The following is a 14,200-nucleotide window of genomic DNA, read 5'->3' on the forward strand; positions in this document are numbered from 1 at the left end:
ACTAATTACTCAGAGGGACCGCTTTTGCTTGTTTGTTTGCTTCCTTTCTTCAGATCACAGTTCCTCTTTAGCCCTATCTCTGCCAAGAGATCAAAGCTGGGGGGGGCTGGGGAAGTAGAGAGAGAGAGAGAGAGAGAGAGAGAGAGAGAGAGAGAGAGAGAGAGAGAGAGAGAGAGAGAGAAGAGAGAGGAAAAGAAGTTTGAAGGAGTTTGGACACAGCAAGGACGGTTAATGTTAAAACCATAGGAGGTGACCTCAGACTGCAGGTACAGGCTCAACTCTTTCTTCATCTGTCTTTGACTGCTGTGTGTGTGTGTGTGTGTGTGTAGGGGGTGTGTCTTGTTCAGTAGCTTTTTAGACTCTGCATGCTTCTCATTATAACCCATTAAACCCAATAAAATCAAGGCTAATTATTCTGTTAGAAACTGTTATCCATTTTCCAGTAACTACATCCTATTGTTCAAGAACTGCTAATGATTTTTCAGAAACACCTATGAGTCATTTTAATAGCTTTTTCAGTAACTGCAGATGTTTGCACAATAATGAATATGAATATTTGAAGTATTTATTAACTACTAAGAACTATACTGCAACTATTATGAATGATATGATAACAATTATGGTTAATGCAATAACAAATACATATATTTATTCACAAGTAGGAATATCCCAGTAACTACTATGTAGTATGAATTATTCAGTTACTTATGAATGATTCAAATTCAAATTAAACCTTTTTTTACTGATTTTAAATGGTTTACACCACAGATTGTGTTTGATTCCAGTGAAAGATGGTGTTGCCAGTTTCAGGCAATATTTCTTTCTTGAATCTGCACAAAACAGAATAAGACACTTTCACTAGATAGAGCTGCTGGAAACAGTTAAATTTATCATATAATATTCACACAACTGTATAACAGTGAGGAGTACTGGATATATTCAGTAGAGCAGAAGTTGCTGTCACATGCCAATACATCGTCATTTGCTGTGGATTTCCTCACATTTTCTCCACTATCAGCAACACTTCAGACATGCTTTGAATTTTTCCAGCACATTTCTGTTTGTGTGTGGAGTTGTTTTTTGCAGCTTTCAACCAGGAAGGAGCTTCTCTTGCTCCCATTTACTTTTTGTATATATATATATATATATATATATATATATATATATATAATAAGAGAGAGAGAGAGATCGAGATAATGCACACAGAATCAGGAAGCTGCTGATTCAGAGCCTGTCTGTTAGTTTCCTGAGCTCAGAGCTGCAGTATTCTTTGGTGCTTGATCCATGTCTTCCGCTCAAAACTGAAACTGTAACTGACATTCCAGCTTCGGCCCTTAAATGTTTGTGAATGCACCATTTCTGAGCTCAAAACTTCCTTATATCTCTCTGGTTCTTTTACTATTCTATCATTTAAGACCCCTTTCTGTTTCCCAGGAGCTTCTCCATATGGTGTTTTTCCACTGCATGGCCCCTACTTGACTCGGATCGGCTCTTTTCCTTTTCTATTAGTCAAATCTTTTCAATGGTCCCTGGAACTTTTAATAGCTACTCATGCCTGGTTTGTTTTATCAGACTCAGAATGGCAGCTTGTTAAATTAAACTGTGGTGTTTTGAAGAGGTTCAAATGCTCCTTGGATAAATGAAAACCGGAAAACTCCAAACGATAGACGAAAAACCCCAGCGAGAGTTGGACGTGCAACAAGGAAAACTCTGCTGATCTGTGACAAATGGGGGCGTGGAGCCAGGTTCAGTCCAAAATACCCCAAAACAAGAAACTAATACACGATGAGTAAACAGCGCCTAACGTTACCGCTAACATTGTTGGGGTTTTCAAAGCCAGTGTTTCGCATTTCGATGGGATTTTGCGACCTAACTGGCTTTATTTCGCAGGGGAACTGTCATGGTGGAAAAGCAACCAGGGAAAAGCAAATCAATCAGAATTCTAGAAGTGACAGAGACAGAGAGAAAGACAGTGACTGAAGAAGGTTTTCAGGAATTTCCTTATGGGTAAAAGAATCTGACAGAGATGGTATAGAAGATGCTGTATTGAACTGTCTGAACTGCGACAGTGTCCTGGGCTCAGATGATAATTTTTTACACTAACTTCCCAAGCACGCACTCTCTTTCCCATAAGTGACACACTGATAAGCATAGGGCCGAGCGGAAGTGCAGAGTGATCTGAACTTTGCTCTGTTTTCCACAGCTGAAAAGAAAATAGGGCAAAGCCGGTAGTTTGTAAGGATGTAGTGGGAGGGTCCACATGCCTCGGAGGAAGGATGTGCAGCTCATGCTGTTCCACACGGAACCTATCTGTGCTTTTCCAAAGCAAAGTATCGCTTAAGATATCTTCATATAGATATTAATCTGCTTAATTTGAGGATTTGTGCTGCTCTGTTCACTTGATGAAAATGATCATTTCAGGATAGAGTGACCACTGCTTCAAAAATGACTTAAGATCTATTCATATTTAATTGCATTGGAAAGTAAGAACTGATTTCATGTAAGGTTGCATCATTGCCGTTTTTCTTTTCTGTGTTTTGGAGGGGGGTGGGGTTATTATATGAAAAATTGAAAAATAACATGTAAACATAAGCCATATGGAGTGATTTTAACATATACATTTGACATACACAACTGAGATGATGGTGGATGAAGTTTCAGTGTTATACTTTATGTGGTATGTTCAGTGGTATATGAGCATTAAGCAATGAGAAATCACACGTTACCCTGACACTTTAAAATTTCACAAATCAGTTTAAATAGGGCCCTGTGATTTCCATGATGCAGAGAACACGGATGGAATCATGGAATTGAGGAATAAAAATGGAATTCAGTCATGTTAATGATGAGTCTGACAAACGTAATAAAATAAAAAGTTCTTTACAAACACACACAACCCAAAATGAACTTGTAACTTTCATAAAACATGGTACGTTAATAGAGGGTATCATGTGGTAGTATTTGTTCATATCAAGTGTTTAAAATTAGCAGTGAAAGCACTTTGATGTCAATTTTACCTAACTGAAGCTATCTTTTTTAATGATCCACTCGGCTCCTGTAGTGATGACAAACACGTTTACATACCCAAACATCATCAGATCTAAAAGCAGATGAGATGACGGTTCTTTCTGTATTTGGTCCTGTTAGATGTGCTAATATCTAATAGCACTGCACCACAGTTGGATTTATCCATTATTGGTGGCAGTGATCTGACTGATCAATACAGAAAATAGGGCAAAACTGCTGGTATTTAAGGATTGAATGGTGGAGTGGGGGTGTCTACGTGCCTCAGAAGAATGATGTGCAGCCCTAGATGATGCTCCTTGAGCTTAACAGTGCTTTTCCGAGTATCAGAGTATCTAAAGACATCATTTGGAAATACACCAAGGTGAAAATATGAGAAAAAAACTGAAAAAGTGGGCAAAGATGAAAGGGAAATGGATCAAAACAGAGGCAGAGAGGTTTAAGATATGAAAAATTGACAGCAACCGTTTTCATCACAGAAAGAACATGAACGTCTGCAAATTACAATTTGGTTTGATTTAAGAGTTAACATTTTGACAGCTTCACAAAAGCAGTGACCTGATTCAGCACCAAGTTTGACAAGTGCTGCAGCTGTCAGTTTTCTTCAAACGAAAGAAAAGGGCATTTAGTTAATTATTCATGACCTACCACCATCACTGTTCTCATCCTTACTTTGTGTTTTTGTGTTTTATTGTGCTGTACTCTGTGTGTTTGTATGCTTTTAAAAGCAGGGATATTATGAGAGTGAGGCAGAGAGAGAGAAATTCTTTTTATTAGCTTAGTTTGATGGATACCCTAGCTTCTCTACCTTTTGCATGATGGATCTTCTCAATGCTCTCTGGGTAATGTAGGATTTTGAAGTTGACAGGTAGAGTAATGGCTCCTGCTTTTGGCTGAAAGAAAGTCAATTTGGATGATACAGAATAACATGGGCCTTATTTTTCTGGACAACAGTTACTCTTACCATGCTTCCACTGGGGCCTGTAATCAAGAGAGCTGGGGCAACTCTGACATTTGAACCTGAGTGGTGTGATTTGAGTGGATGCACTAAATATGCATATATATGTCTGTCAATCAGACATACTAAGCATCATCTCTATGCTCAAGGCAAAAAAATGGCAAAGAGCACTCCAAACGTTCATAGAAAGAGATAGAAAGAGATCATAGAAGATCATAGAAAGAGATGAGAATGTTGCTTACATTTACATTTACATTTATGCATTTGGCAGACGCTTTTATCCAAAGCGACTTACAAAAGAGGATCTAACATTTGAACTACAGCACAAATTATACAAAATACCTTACATTAAGTGCAATATGCCAGGAAGTAATAAGTGCATTAAAGAAAGACATTCAATGATTTCTTGAATGAAGAGAGGGTTTCTGTTGCTCTCCAGCGTGGTACCAGAGATGAGAATAGCCTCAACTGACCTGTACGGGGGGTTGGTCGTGTTAGTAGGCGCTCCTTTGAGGAACGCAGAGGGCGGGCGCTAACGTATGGTTTTAAGAGTCTATTGAGGTAGATGGGAGCAGAACCAGTGAATACTCTGAAGGCCATCATTAGTGATTTGAATTTGATGCGAGCAGCTAAGGGTAGCCAATGCAGCTCAACTAATAGGGGCGTGACATGTGCTCTTTTTGGTTGGTTGAAGACCAGGCGTGCTGCCGCATTCTGGATCATCTGTAGTGGTCTCACAGCACAGGCCGGAAGACCTGTCAGGAGGGCGTTGCAATAGTCTAGACGGGAGATTACTAACGTCTGAACGAGGAGCTGTGTTGTATGTTGAGTTAGGTATGGCCTAATCTTCCTTATGTTGAATAGGGAGAAGCAGCACGATCGAGCTACAGCGGTAACGTGATCTGCGAAGGTCAGCTGGTCATCAACCATGACACCTAGGTTTCTTACAACCTTGGTGGGAGACACTGATAGGGACCCTAGCTTGATGCTGATGTTGTGGAGAATAGCTTGCTTGGCTGGGAGGACCAGTAGTTCAGTTTTGGATAAATTCAATTGGAGGTGATGTTCCTTCATCCATGTAGATATGTCAGAGAGACAGTCAGAGATTCGAGTTGCCACTGAAGTGTCTCCTGGAGGAAAGGATAAATAAAGCTGTGTGTCATCTGCATAGCAGTGATAGGAGAAGCCGTGCGAATGTATGATTGGGCCTAGAGAGGTAGTGTACAAGGCAAAGAGGAGGGGTCCCAGCACCGAGCCTTGGGGCACACCTGTGGTGAGGTGGTGTCGCGCTGATGTTTGTCCAAGCCATGACACACTGAAGGATCGTCCAGTGAGATAAGACTCAAACCAGGAGAGTGCATTGTTCTTGAAGCCCATGTCAGTGAGTTTGTTTAGTAAGATGTGGTAGTTGACCGTATCAAATACTGCTGATAGGTCGAGCAGAATGAGAACTGAGGATTGACCTGTTACTTTTGCATCTTTAAGAGCTTCCATTACTGACAGAAGTGCAGTTTCCGTCGAGTGGCCGCTCTTGAAGCCGCATTGGTTTGAGTCAAGAAGGTTATGTTGGGAGAGGAATTTTGTTGCCTGCTTAAAGACAGCTCTTTCAATGATTTTAGACAGGAAGGGGAGGAGAGAGACTGGTCGGTAGTTCTCTACTATAGAAGGAGCAAGAGCAGGTTTTTTGAGTAGAGGTCTTACTTGAGCTTGCTTGAAGGTGTTTGGAAATGTTCCAGAGGTTAGTGAGGAATTGATTACATGAGTGGCTGCGGACACAATGGACGGGGCTATGGTTTGCAGTAGGGTGGTAGGAATGGGATCCAGTGGACAGGATGTGGGACGGCCACCTCTAAGAAGATTTGATACCTCGTCTTCTGTGAGAGGAGTGAAAGAAGGGAAGGAAGCAGTAGGTTTAGGAGGATTCGAAGGGGGAGCCGGAGGCTGTGTAGGGGGGTCAGAAAACCGGCTGCTGATTGCAGCAACTTTGCTGGTGAAGAAGTCAGCAAATGCATCAGCGGTGAGGTTGGTTGCAGAGGGTGGAGGTAGAGGGTTCAGCAGAGACTTGAAGGTTGAAAACAGCTTTCGGGTGTCAGTAGCATTGTTGATTTTGTCTTGGTAGAATTTCTTTTTTGCAATGGTGACATTTGTTGAGAAGGCTGAGAGCAGGGATTGTAGTTGTGTCAGGTGTGATGGGTCTTTTGTTTTTCGCCATCTCCTCTCAGCAGCTCTGAGGTTAGTGCGCATTGATCGAAGGGAGTCAGTAAGCCACGGGTGGGGCTGCATGGGTCTTGCGGGTCTGGTAGTCAGAGGGCACAGGCGATCTAAGCTGGAGCTCAGTGTTGTGCAGAGTTGTGCAGTGTTGTGCTTTATTCCTGCTCCAGAGGCAGGTTATATTGACTTATTTTTGGTGGATTATTTAGGAAGGAACCCACTCTAAATTCAGGTGACTGCTAACTGCAAGAAAGTAAACACAGACCTGTGGTAATTCAAACAGTGAATAAAAACTCGCAGACAAGTTAAACTTCAGCCACCTACAATAACATTTGTTGTTGTTTTTTTTTTTTTACTCAAACATACCGGTCCACCTTAAAAGGTACTGCCCTTCTGAATATAAACAAACGAGAGAGAACTGCAATTCTCCCACAATCATAGACATTCCTTTAAAGTGTTAATCTACATAAATTACATTTCCATTGCACTGTTCAATGACAACATGCATAGAGCAGAGTGGGTGATATGCCTTGCTTTCAACCTCTAGAAACAAAAAGGCTTAAATCACAAGCTGTATAAATGTACTGATATCTATACAGTGCACAATAGATTTAGTTAAAGAGTCTTTTAAACACAAATAGATTACATTAAAACTGACATTTAGGGCTTTTGACAGACAATCTTATCCATTGTTACTTACACAGAAAAGATCCTTGGCAAGTTTGTATAGGCCAGAATCCAAAAGATACCTCAAGCTTACCTCAGTCTGGTTACATAAATACACGGTGCTCACGTACTACATTTTGCCTGAATGTCAAATCAAGTAAGATTAGATTTCCTGTGCTCAAATATTATTCTGTCTCATATCTTTATGTATCTTTATATTGTGGGAAAGCATATTTCATTCAGGTAAACTATATGGTTTTATATTCCTGAATATGGCATATGTAGTGTATTAATACTTATTTTACAGGGTTTTTTTTTAATAGTTATTTTTAAAACTGTGCAACAGGGACCATACACTGACAAATGAAAGGGAGAATATTTGAATTTTAAATGAATAATTTAATTATACATAACACACAAAGTTTTGTATGCCTGTGTATTTGTATGCCTAACTATCACTGATGTACAGTGAAAACGGCAAAAAACCGACTCTGTGCAGCCATTGTTTTGAAATGTTGACAGTCTGTTCTGAACGTTCTTTCTTGGCTCTGTGTGCAGGACTCTAAGCGCTGCGTGGAAATCATCCAGTCTCCTTCTCTGGATGTTTTTTTACCAGAGGACGAGGATAACCCCTACGAGTCTGTGGCCACAGCCGTCACACGCAAACCTTGCTCGCTGGACATTCACCTTCTCAACTCCTGTTCACGCAATGGTCAGTTACTGTACACTCCACACACACACACACACACCACTGTCTTACTCATTTAGTAGTATATTTAGAATATTTCACTTCATTTTTAAAGGCAATTATTATAGTTGAATTTCTTACAGTCCAAACTACACCAGTCCTGGTCCACTTAGCATTCCCAGGTATATTGGACATTTGGACAAACACTAAAAAGATGTTTACAAATCTATATGGTTATAAATTCACAATGTCAAATATTATGTCCTCCTGCAGAGGATGTGTTAACTTAATTTTAGCTAAATTAAAAATAGGGCCAAGGATTTACACGTTTTTGCATATGATTGTGTACACACACACAACAGACACACACACACACACACACCCATGCAGTAGTCCCTCACTCCCCTGGCTGGAACTCCTCCACACCTCCACCTGTCTGAACCCACTGAGGCAGACCCCGTTTCCATGGTAACCTCCTCGTCTTCCTGTGCTGGGCTCCTGGAGGTGGCTGAAGGAATCTCAGGCATTTGACATAGTGCTGCAGACACATGTGTGTCAGGGGCATTGCTGCACTGAAAGTTGGGGTTGTCGTGGAAACAGGCCGGTGAGTCACCTGTGGGTTGCCATGGCGACATGCTGTGCTGAGCTGGGTTGCTTGTAGGTAGAGTGATTCACACCTGCTGCGGTGAGAGTGTTTATCTGGCTCAGCCTCTGCAATGTATGTCTGTGTTTACAAAGTGCTGTTCACCATTGCACAAAGAGTGTGTGTGTGTGTGTGTCTGTCTGTCTGTCTCATTTAAGGTGAGATCACTGGAGACTCTCACTAAAGTATGATAAATGTGATGTATACAGTAATAGGTGCGTGTGTGTGTGTGTGAGAGAGAGGGAGAGAAAGAGAGAGGGAGAGACCACAGGATTATAGCCCACACTATTTTGGGCCTTTATTTTTCTCCAGAAGAACACAATCATAGCTTGCAGGAGCTGTTCTCTGTCTGATTATAGTTGAGCTTGAGAGTCTGTAGCAATTTGGAGCCTACACTGTGCAGGCGTGTGTGGGGTGTGTGTCTGCAGAGCTACACATGTCAAACAGTGTCAAACTGATTTATCACTTATAAATAGTTTTAAAAAATATGCCACTATTGGGCACTATTGGTTTGTGAGTGATTTGATATGATATATTTGTTTGTTTCCAGTTTATCAAACCTCTAAAGAGTTTTATGGTACCATTGTATATTGGTACAAAACTTGAAGTATGATATCTTTAGCATGTATTTTTTTTTACTTAATTATCATGCTTATACCGAAACACATTTAAAAAATGTCCAGGAGATTGATACATTCAGTTATCCAAGTGCAAAATTCCTCAATTCCTCAAAGTTCTCTCTCTCTCTCTCTCTCTCTCTCTCTCTCTCTCTCTCTCTCTCTCTCTCACTCTTTAATCTCTTTCTGGGATGGCCCTCCGTTCCCTCTCATCACAAGTAGGGATGTCCTGATCCACTCTCCAAGATCTGTATCAGGAGCCAATCTCAGCATTATTTTACTGAGCTGTATCAGCTTTATTGAGCTCGATCTTAAGTCCAGTCCTACGTTTTCTCTAGGCGGCAACTCACACTCCCTCCTCCTCGAGCCAATTGTGACCGATGTGAATATTCCCTCAAGCGCCCATGTTTCTAAAATGTAGCATGCTTTTTAAATGTTGTCGTGATCGGACTCTGCTGGCCACCGCAGGCGGGCATCATCACGCCTCCACATCCTGTAACTATCATTTCAAATTAAAAGCCCTCTGCAGAGTTTTCATAAAAGTCTGAAGCGGCAGCAGTAACTCTGCTGGATTGACTGGAACTATGGTTTTTATTTGTTGTGAATGTTAAGATATCCTAGCACTTCAAAGTGGTATTGAGATTGTATTACTCATTTTAAAATGTTCTATTTTTACTAATGCAATGCTTGACTAGGTGGAATTTATATGTTTGTAAAAATAACAAGCAGCAGCTTGGGTGCAGGCAGTTTTTTTAATGAGAGATATTCAGATACACTGGGCTGATTTTAATAACTATAATATACTTGATGTGTCCACTGTGTAACTGTATTATCTAGGAAAATATAAGACACGGATCAGGATCGGGGGCAAAAATCTTGATTGGGACATCACGAATCACAAGCACAGTGCTAACCAGAGAGGGCATCTGTTAGCTAACATAACAGAACCGTTGGCCTAAAATGTCTTGGAGGAATGATGTGCTTGCACTCATCCTCCCAGGCAGATGGTATTGTGTTTAATAGAAACAAAATTATATATATGTATATAAGCCTATAGGAGTTGCATTTATAACATCCATCTAGTTCAACACAAATGTTTCCTTTCTTGTGTTATGGATTGTGAAACATCATTTGAAAACAAATTGGTCAAATGAGCTGCCCTTTAACACATCGGTCTTCATCTAATTACTAACTGTCTAATGACATAAAATGAGTGCAGTGTAATCCCATATGTGGACACATTTTAGTCAAACTGCAGAGAGAGCATAGCTGTACCCTATTGCATTTACAGTATCTCATAAGCAGGCTGAAAAGCAGCAGGCCAACATTAGGCTGAAGGAACTGCGACTGCTGTGAAGATTGTTATATCCCACTAAATGGAGCCATTCTGAAAGGCAATTTTCTGGCAGGATTGAAGTTAAACTTGCAACAGGCCTGATATAGATACTTCCTCACTCAAACGCACTCACAAACACATACACAAACACATTTCTGAAGAGAGCTCCTTCAACAGAATTGGGAAGCTCATTATTTGCTGTGCATATCACAGCAGAAAACTATTTTGCCATTCATTCATTCAGGGGCAGTTATGGCTGCTGTTCTGTCTGCTCTCATGAAGTGTAGCTAACATTCATTGCTGTGTTGGTGTGATTTGTTTAAATCACTTCAACTGAGAAAATATCATTATTGGTCCATTACTCCAAATTTAAAGTGATTTTTTTAAAGATCTAATCTGTGAAGGAAAACCATCCCATAGATTGTAATGAGACTATTAACAGTGTATGATGGATGAAGCTCAGTGTATGTAATGTTGCAAACCATGAGGTGGGAAATGTGATGACATGTTAATATTAGGATGATTAATTACATCATTTTATATATATATTCACTAATGGCAAAATACAAGATACTTATGCTTATACAGCACACTTCTAGACACACCGAGCACTTCCCACTTTGGAACATTAATGGGTTGCCACAACCACCGATGTGCAGAATCAACATCAATGTTGTGACAGCAGCCAATTTGTGCCAGAACACTCCTCTATATAGGTATAGAGGTGACAGTGTATAGCAGAAAAAACTATTTCTTTAGTAGTAAAACTAGGAAATATATATTTTCCCTGGGGCTGCCCCTAGTGTAATTTATTTTTACAGCACTGTCCTGAAATCAGTGGGGTGGGAAGGAAGGTGGGTCCCTCCTCCAGAAGTTACACAGTGAAGTTTCTGCAGTGTTGAGCCAAGAGTAGCAGTGACATAGGCTCTGTTCTCCCTATTACAGGTCAGTGAAGCATCACAGTGATTTGACTGGGTGACATTGTCAAGGGTTTCCTGCAGTGGTTTACAGTTAGGGCGGCCGTCTTGACAACGAAGGGAAACCCTGCACTAACAACACAAAATGAAATAAACACCAAAACAAGAATCATTAACCAAATATATTTGGCTAAAATTCAACTGAATGAAAAGTAGATTACTGTCCTTAATAATATACTTGTTTAAGTAAAAATACTTAGTAAAGCAACTAGGTAATATCCACCAATTGGACACAGTCTACTTCTCAGTTCTTAAACTGCTGTTAGACGATCAATAAAAGAAACACTGTCACATTGACCACTAAAAATATTAAAAGCCTTGTCAAAAATGGTAACTTTTTTAGATAAAGGGGGAAAAACAAAAAAAAAAATTATAAAAGGATTTTAGTCCAAGTATTTTTGGGTCATTTTTATTTTCTTCATAAAATCATCATACAGCATGAAAGGCTTCTTGTTTTTTCAAATTAACATCAAAATAGAGTTAAAGCCTGACATCGGTAAGCTGGTACCATTTAATTTGTATTTGATCACTAAGTAAGGCAAAAAAAAAGTGGCTGAAGTTTTTTGAGACCAGTCATTGAACAATAGTGTATTATTTGCTGCTCTTTAACCACTGTAGTATAAATCAAAGTCACACGAAATATGTGTCAAAATAGGCCACGACAGATTTTGTGACAAAGACTTAGTGTAAGAATAACCTTAAACACATGGGTTAAGCAGAAAATAAGACAATGATGATGATGGTAATGAGGTATTATGGTAACCACTGTTTTATGTTCTTTATTTCTCTCCAGTTTCTTTTTCATTTATCAATCATTTATTTATTAATTTGGCTTGTCAAAGCCAAATTACTGTTCTTCGAAATCTTATTATTATTATTATTATTATTATTCTTATTATTATTCTATTCGCAAAATGTAAAATGCTACTCCTCCTAGGGTTTTCATGCTACAACCGTGAAACTTCACACGGTCATAGATCCTATGCCAACTCGGGTTGCTTGTGCTTTTTGGAGCGATCTGACTTATGGATTCCGGAATACGAGCTTCCAAAGTGGGAATTTTTCCCATAGGAATGCATTGGCCAAAATTTCAACCTGCTCTAACTCGGTCAATTTTGAAGCTACGGACACGGGATTTCACACGGTCGGACCCAGGCCCACCGAGACCCACCACGTCGAACATCGGACCTCTCGCACTCATCCGTTCCGTTTAATCACTCCTTCAATATCCCTCCATTCACTTGAATGGGAGATGGTTAGAGTGCGTGACATCATCGTCACTCTGGCTCTGGCCAGGAAAGCCTTTTTTTTCAGTTTTCAGCCGAACATTTCCCCATAACTTCCTTATACTTTCACCTAGAGACTTCATTTAAATTTTAAATGGTAGGGAAATTTCCACTTTCTAGCCCCTGTTAATATGACAACATTTGAAAATACGGTTTTTGAGTTATGAATTTTTGTTCGGCACTAGGGAGGGTTTTGGCTCCCATAGAGTTCAATGTATTTTTAGAGTGGCTCAGAGTGCCGTTTCTAAATTTTTCTCCTGTTTTTAACTCGTCATAACATGCTCAATTCTTACTTAATCTGCATATTTTTTATACCATATTGATCCCCAGACTCTCCTTGTCGCAACGGTATATACGGTTAAGTGATGTGGGGAAATATTTCCGAGCTATAAGCATTTGTTCGGAGGGTGGGTACGCTCCCATAGGAACCCATTCAAATTATTTTTTTTTCTTTTTCAATTTTCTGCCGAACATTTCACCATAACTTCCTTATACCTTTACCTACAGACTTCATTTAAATTTTAAATGCTAGAGAAATTTCCCCTTTCTCAAACTTGTAAGTATCAGACCATTTGAGAATACCGTTTTTGAGTTATTAATTTTTGTTTGACACTTGGGAGGGTTTTCCTCCCATAGAACTCAATGTATTTTAAGAGCAGATTTTCAAAACTTTGACCGTTTTTAACTCGTAATTACACCATCAATTCTCGCTCAAAGTGCAAAACTTTTTACACCATCTAGAGCACCAGACTCTCCTTGTCGCTACGGTATGCTTCGTTCATTTTTGGACCTGGAAAAGTTTTTGAGATATTTGAGGTTTTTTGGAGGGTGCCCCACCGGTCGAAATTCATTGAATCCCGAGTCTGTCAGTTGTGTTCTGTGAGCGTGCGTGTGAGAGACAGACAGAGGGGGGAGGGGCAGAGGCAGAGACTGAGGGGGAGAGCTGTGAAGGACACAGCCAGTCTCTAACACTTTAAAGGTCATTTTTTAAGGGAGACGTCTTAATTATCCAGGGTTTCTTAAGGTGGAATTTTTTAAGGTGGCAATCAAAATGTATTGGTGGTCTTTTTAAGGTTTTAAGAGTTATTTGAAGTGGTCATTTATTTAATGTGGAGGTCTAATTTAAATAGGAATTTTTTTAAGGTGGATTTTTTTAAATTTCACCTTTCTAACACCTATAAATATGAAATCATTTCACGGTACAGATTTTGAGTTCTGAGTGTTTGTTCCGCAGTAGAGAGTGTCCCAGGCCCCCATAGACATCAGTATATTTCTTGACTGGGTACCCACACTTTTCTTTAAAATGTTTGTGTGTTTTTACACTGCCATAACACCAACAATTCTTGCTCAATCTACACAGTTCCTGCACCAAATTAATTGCTACATGGTTATTTTTCATACAGGAATAACAGCATATCTCACTGACTTAAGGAAGTCACAGATAAATGTGGATTGATTCTTAAGGTGGAATTTAAAATTCCAGCAGCAGTTTATTGAACAAAGTAGTCTAATGAAAGTCTTTTTAAGATGGTAGGGTCTTTTTAAGGTGACCATTTATTTGCCAAAGTCATCTACTTAATGTGGAAGTCTAAATATAAAGGCTGTTTTTTTAAGGTGGAATTTTTCAAGGTGTTCTGCAAAATGTAATGGGAATCTTTTTTAATGTGGTATTTATTCTTATGTGACAGTTTCTATAAATTTTAACGTCATAGCCATTAACCAGCATATAAGATAATGTGGCAACGATATTAGTAATACGTGACAAGCCAAATTCAAAGTTCGTTCACGAACTTT

General features: G+C 39.6%; 1 protein-coding gene across 3 annotated transcripts in view; it reads left to right on the forward strand.

The window, feature by feature from the left end:
• anks1b (ankyrin repeat and sterile alpha motif domain containing 1B) overlaps window positions 1-14,200 on the forward strand; it is a 276,601-nt gene that overhangs the window by 129,573 nt on the left and 132,828 nt on the right. For all 3 annotated transcript variants that reach the window (XM_066667270.1, XM_066667271.1, XM_066667272.1), the window contains one exon: window positions 7,418-7,571. In XM_066667270.1, the coding sequence (XP_066523367.1) occupies window positions 7,418-7,571 (154 nt within the window). The remainder of the gene's footprint in view (window positions 1-7,417; window positions 7,572-14,200) is intronic.

This window comes from Hoplias malabaricus, chromosome 4, assembly GCF_029633855.1.
Source record: "Hoplias malabaricus isolate fHopMal1 chromosome 4, fHopMal1.hap1, whole genome shotgun sequence".
Taxonomy (NCBI): Eukaryota; Metazoa; Chordata; class Actinopteri; order Characiformes; family Erythrinidae; genus Hoplias; species Hoplias malabaricus.